General features: G+C 27.2%; 2 protein-coding genes across 4 annotated transcripts in view; one reads left to right on the plus strand and one right to left on the minus strand.

Moving 5' to 3' along the window:
• LOC123267573 (ADP-ribosylation factor GTPase-activating protein 1-like) overlaps positions 1 to 6779 on the minus strand; it is a 16437-nt gene that overhangs the window by 6346 nt on the left and 3312 nt on the right. The gene's annotated exons all lie outside the window — the stretch shown is intronic.
• Positions 3283 to 4208, plus strand: LOC123267584 (ADP-ribosylation factor GTPase-activating protein 1-like). Of its 2 annotated transcripts, XM_044732301.1 has the most exons (3): positions 3283 to 3435; positions 3693 to 3772; positions 3877 to 4208. In XM_044732301.1, the coding sequence occupies exons 2-3, from the start codon at positions 3713 to 3715 to the stop codon at positions 4180 to 4182; spliced, it is 366 nt and encodes a 121-aa protein (XP_044588236.1). In that variant the 5' UTR covers positions 3283 to 3435; positions 3693 to 3712; the 3' UTR covers positions 4183 to 4208. The 2 variants fall into 2 exon arrangements, with proteins under 2 accessions (XP_044588236.1, XP_044588235.1); XM_044732300.1 differs by lacking the exon at positions 3283 to 3435 and having other exon boundaries at positions 3448 to 3772.

The raw sequence follows: 6779 nt of genomic DNA on the forward strand, positions 1-6779 counted from the left end.
AATACCTATTGACTAATAATCAAAAAAAAAAATAATAATAACTACACACATAATAATAATAATAAAAAAAAAAAAAAAAAAATATTCAAATAAAAAATTTAACATTAAAATCGAAGCAACCGAGGTGAGATGTAACGTATAAGCTTGAATTTAAATGTGTGAAAACAATTTTTGGAGAAACTCTCGTTATTCTTTTCATACTAAATTACTAATTCATTACCCAGCAGTTTCTCATTTGGCTTTCAATTACTAGTTATAGTTGAAGAAAATTCGACATAACATGTATGTCGAATTTTAATTTGAGAGGAAGGTGTTATATCCGATGATATAGTAGATGTCGAATTGATGCATTACGCGGCAAATTCACTATAATTTGAATTATTCCCAACTTTAATTTATAATAAATTATATATTACAAATAATGCATTTTGTTTATATACAAAATTGTTGTAGCAACTGTTATAAGTTAAAGAAATATAGTAATCTCCTTTAAATAAACAATCAACCAACTAACTTTTTGTCAACATTTCTCCAGAACTATAAAAGTACTTGAATAAAATGCACACGTGTGTTACTTAACAACTAGACCTTTGTGAAAAGCTCATAAAAAGGAAAACACGTGTTAAACATTTTATTAAGGGTTTTTTTTCTAACTAAAATCATTTTTAGCTAAATATTCTCAAGAGGTCACAAATTATGAGATATAATAAATAACAGAAATAGAAAGCATAAAATAGCCTTAAAACAACCAACACTAGGACCATTTATTAGATAAATAAACAAATACTTTTTAGAATATCTTATAATTATTAAATAATATTAATGTTTTAGTTTAACTAAAGCGATAAGTTTTTTATATGGATTAATAAACCAAATAATGATCAGATTCATATTAATATTAATATGATGTGTATATATTTGTATCGACATGGGTTTTTCCTGTGGTTTCCCCATGTCACTGTGCTTTAGAGCCTAAAAGAAAAAGGTGAGGAACAGGGCAAATGCGATACAAAAAGGCACAAGTCGGACCACAGCCGCAACACTAAAAATATATAAAAGAAATATTATAATCTAACTTTGTTAATATTTAATAAGCAATAATACATGCAATTTATAATACTATAATAATAATAGTAAAATACTGACTAAGAATAATATTATAATAAATAATAAGTGGTAGAAATAACTAGTTAAACACCAAAAAAGTAATAACTATTGTAACTAACAAACATAAGAATCTAAAAGTATAAGAATAATATAGATGGGCATGACAGTCTCTCACATATGTCTGTGTGTGGGTACCTAGTTAGTATACAGTAAACCTTACATATAAAAGTTATAAGTATTAGTGTGTATTCGAATATATGTTATTGTATGCGTTCTGTAAACGTTAGATGAAGACATGTATATAAAAGCAGTGTACAGGTGTGAACTAGAGAGAGGGAGGAAGTGAAACTGGAAAAACTCGGACCTAAAACCGAGACTCCTTGTAATATCTCTTCTCCCTGAGTAAATCGAGCACTTGCTGTAGATGAAAACCACTGAATAAAATCAAGCTTTCTGGATAATTATTTATTTATCATTTAAAACAGTCCCCTTAACTAAAGTTTCCTCTTTTCTTAATTTAATCTAACAAACTCCATTATCAAAAACTGCACAAACAACAACAAATTTAACACCTGATCCCGCGTGACTACAACTCTCACACTTCAGTCCAGAAGAGGGGCGTTACGAGGCAATCTAGTGACCTCATGGACATAACAAAACAATCACTTTTTTTTTTTACTTAATAATTTTAAAAAAAAAAAATTAATATTTGTAATTTTATTGTTTTGTTATCATTATTTCATTTTATTTGTTGGAGAAATTTTTTTTAGTTTTTTTGATTTTGGATAAAATTGAAGTTAAGCAGAAAGACTCAAAAATTTTTATGAGCAGCGTGAATGTTGCAGTTTATTTTTAAATTGTACTGAAGTTAGCTGGACAGCTGTCAATTTTTAAAAATTTTAACAAAAAAAAATTTTCCAAAAATTATTTTAAAATTGCATTTTTATGATTTTAATTTCTAAATGTCAATATTTTTTTGCCATAATTTATTTGTTATAAAATTTTAAAAATTATTAAACACCTTGCTACATTCATTTTCATTATAATTTTTATAATTTTCACATATATGAATTTTTTTATTAAATTTTTTCATAATAATTTAATTATTATAAGAACTGTTATTAAAAATTTCTAATGTCAGTTAACTTCAGTGTTCTTTAATTCTTGAATCCACTATTATTAAAAATTTATTTTCAATATATTTATTCGAATTGTAATCAGATGATCAAAGAAAACCAAAAAAAAAATCCTAAAAGATTAATTAAAAATAAAAAAATAGTTAATTTAATTTCTTTAACTATTAAATTTATTTGTGCATTCAAAATTAATTAAAAAATAATTCAATCCTAAAAAAATATGAAAATTAAGTTTAGCCGACATTTAAAAGAATTTTTACACAATTTTTTTATTGAAGAAAATTATTACAAAAATTGACTTAAAAATTTAAAAAACTGTAGTACAGTATTAAAAAAAATATTTTTAGAACTAATTTAATAAATAGACCAAAATCAAGAAATTTCGGCTAACTTTGGTTATAAAAAAATACTTATAAATTTTCATGTAAAAATTAAAAAAAATTGTCAACTTACTAAAATTAGCGGAGGTTTTAATTTTTTTCTTTCATTAAACTAAAAAAAACTAAAAAATATATATTTTTCTAAAATTGCACTTATAGTTTTTCAGGAGTTTATTACAAATGAAATTTTCTTTATTTTTTGTAATAATTTTTTTAATTTAAAAAATTTTGTGAGGTAATTTAGCAGATATTTAATATTTTTTAACAAATAAATTATGAAAGCAAAAAAAAAAATGAGAAAAAAATTGACATGTAGAAATTTAAAAAATTATAAATGCAATTTTTAAAACTGTAATTTTTCAGAAAAGATTTATTTGTTAAATAAAATTTAAAAATGATCAGAGTGAATGCTAAAAAAAAGCCGACATTAAAGAGTTAGCAGTTGGTTGACAATTTTTAATTTTTTTTAAATAAATTGCTCCAGGGAAGTATTATTTCTAAAATATTGGATTTTATTTATTTTTTATTTTCGAAATGTCAATTTTTTTTTTTCCATAATTTAATTGTTAAGAAAAATTCTAAAAATTGTTAAATTAATTTTCATATAAAAAAAAAACGTTTTTATTGAAAAAATTATCAAGAAGTGGGGCAATTTAAAGGACATTGATTGGACATTGAACACATATGGTATGTACGGCAATTCTCAACGGCATCTGGTGCTGGGAAAACTGTAGATAAAAGATAGATATATCTTGTATTTTGACGTGGAACTTTAATAGTTTAAAATAATATGAAACTGTACTTTTTATGAGGTAATGTATATACAATAATAATAGTTTTAATGCAAAGAATATAAAAAATATAAATAATTGTACATACTTACTACTTACCGGTAGAAGATTCTGATGTATTTAGTAATTTAGTTGCCTAGCCTGAATTGTTGCTCTTGCCTTCACTTCCTCGCATCTCGCATCGGTAAAAAAAAACTGGTTATGACACTTGGCATTTAATATAATATATTGCTCCGATTGGTGTTTTTTTAAAAATAGTTATTAAATAAATAAATTAGTTTTAAATAGTTAAAATAAAATGGCGAGTCCAAGAACACGTCGAGCTTTGGGTGAACTGAAGCCTCACGATGAAAATAATGTGAGTAATATTTATAATTATAATTAAAAAAACTACTGCTGTCAGTTTTTTTTTATTATTGAGGCTATTTTTATTTTTATTAATTTTATTAAATAAATTTGTAGAAATGTTTTGAGTGCGGAGCTCATAATCCTCAATGGGTATCTGTAACATATGGGATATGGATCTGTTTGGAGTGTTCGGGCAAGCATCGTGGCCTTGGTGTTCATCTCTCATTCGTAAGGTCTATATCAATGGATAAGTGGAAAGATGTCGAGCTGGAAAAAATGAAAGTCGGAGGTAATAGAAAAGCTCGTGAATTTTTTGAGTCCCAACCTGATTGGGATGATTCTATGCCAATTAATAAAAAGTACAATACTAAAGCGTCTGCTCTGTATCGTGACAAGGTAATTAAACTTTATTTTCAATAAAATAAATAATAGTTTAAAAAAACTAAAAACACGCTTTTTATAGAAAACCAAACTAAAAAATAGAAAATAAATTTAAATTAAGAATAGTGTTAAAAATTTCAATAAATATAAATTAATAATAGTGTAAATAAAAAAAATGTATTTTATTTTTAAAAAAGCGTGAGGTGCATGGTGTCAATAGTTATAAATATTTTATTGACAGATATGAGTAGAGTGATTATCATTTTGATAATATCTTAAAAAGCACCCCACGCTTTTTAAAATAAAATACATTTTTTATTTACACTATTATTAATTATATTTATTGAAATTTTGAACACTATTCTTAATTTAAATTACTTCTATTTTTAGTTTGGTTTTCTATAAAGCGTGTTTTTAGTTTTTAAACTATTATTTATTTTTTACTTTTTAGTTTGGTTTATTTATAAAAGCGTGATTTTTTAGTTTTTTTAAACTATTATTTGTTGATTATCAAAAATATTCAGGCGCGCAAATTACCCACGGAGAGTTACATACTGACATACTGACATACAAGTGAAGCTAATAAAAAAAATAATTATTTATAAATATTATAAATACGGGGAATCAGAGTTCGATTTCGGAGAGCGAGCCTGAGAAACGGCTACCAGAACCAAGGAAGGCCGCAGGCGCGCAGATTACCCACGGAGAGTTACTGACATACTGACAAACTGACAAACAAACAAACTGACATACAAGTGAAGCTAATATAAAGCGTGTAAAAAACCTACGGAGGAAAACACCTGGTTTCGAAATATAACTTCGGGATGGTCATCAGAGGATTCCGGGTTGATGTACGGGTTTATCTGTGCCATTCCCGATGAAAACCTACGGAGGAAAACACCTGGTTTCGAAATATAACTTCGGGATGGTCATCAGAGGATTCCGGGTTGATGTACGGGTTTATCTGTGCCATTCCCGATGAAAACCTACGGAGGAAAACACCTGGTTTCGAAATATAACTTCGGGATGGTCATCAGAGGATTCCGGGTTGATGTACGGGTTTATCTGTGCCATTCCCGATGAAAACCTGCGGAGGAAAACACCTGGTTTCGAGATATAACTTCGGGATGGTCATCAGAGGATGACTAGGAAGGTCATCACCTGGGTTCTAGGTTGATAATAATCAAAATTTAAATAATATCATTATGGTAGTCTCTTTATGCGAAGGAGAGTTACATACTGACAAACTGACAAACTGACAAACTGACAAACTGACATACAAGTGAAGCTAATAAAAAGCGTGTAAAAAGTATTCTATCAGGGTGGCGACTGAACACTGATTTCAAAATTCCCTGACCAAAAATAAAATTCCAGAACTTACAAAAAAATAATTGTTATTCAAATATTTGTTATAATTGGAAATTATTTTGAAAATAATTTTTGTATGCTAGAATTCATATCTAATATCCAGAATTGAGTAAAAATTTGGAACTATAAATTATGTTATACTTTTTTGCAGATTTTCAACTATTCAAAAAAGATCAGTTTCTTTCGATTAAATGTTTATAACTTTTGAAAATACAATAATTGATATTATTATTATTATTACTATAATTAATCATTGAGAAGTTATACTTCTTTTTTATTATTAATTATCCATACATTTAGTTTTTTTACTATTATTGATCGTAAAAAAGAAGAAATATAAATTAAGAAATTAAATAACATCAATTAATATTAAACATTATCTACAGTATGATTTTTAGAATGCTATAGAAATAATTTATTATTTCTACAGCATTTTAGTTTATTTTTTAAAATAAACTAGAAATTTCCCTGACACAATTTAAAACTCCCTGACTTTTCACTGACTATTCTAGAAATTTCAAATTCCCTGACATTTCCAGGTTTTCCAGGTTTTCTAGGCCAATCCCCACCCTGTCTATTTATTTTTTTTTTAACGATACTAAAGTTAGCCGATGAAAATTAAGTTAGCCGACACTCAAAAATTTTTGATTTTTTTATTAATTAACTGATAATTTTAAAAAACTATTTTTTAAAAATTCCACACATAATTAGGTAGATTTCTATAGAAATCTAACTATTGTAGCCGGTCTGGGCTGTCTGATTATTTTTTCAATTACGGAAAAATTCCCACTGAGTAGGTCCCCCCCTTTCCCCTATCCGTTCTTTCCCAACTCCCTTAAAAAATTTGCTTTAATATGGCTCTTTACCGTAAGATGGACGGTAAATCAAATTTTAAGGGAGTTGGGAAAGAACGGATAGGGAAAGCAAAATCATTCAGTGAGGATTTCTTTTAATGAAAAATACTCAGACAGCCCAGACTGGGAATCGAACCCAGATCTCTCGGTTACGTGCCAAGGGCTCTACCAGTTAAGCTATCCGAGACAAGTACTGACTACTTTATTCAGTCACGTATATAAGACCCACCGAGCAAACAACGCCACCGGTCTCATGTTGTAATTTTAGGAAAATTTTATCATAATATGTTTTATTTCATCGAGTAATGTCGAAAAATGACATTATTAGGGTGTGCCAAAATGTAACTTCCGTGGAGAACCTTTTAAAATTGGAATTTTGAGTTTCGCTTTTAACAGGGCCTGCGTTTGGGCATT

The sequence above is a fragment of the Cotesia glomerata genome, linkage group LG6 (genome assembly GCF_020080835.1).
Source record: "Cotesia glomerata isolate CgM1 linkage group LG6, MPM_Cglom_v2.3, whole genome shotgun sequence".
Lineage (NCBI taxonomy): Eukaryota > Metazoa > Arthropoda > Insecta > Hymenoptera > Braconidae > Cotesia > Cotesia glomerata.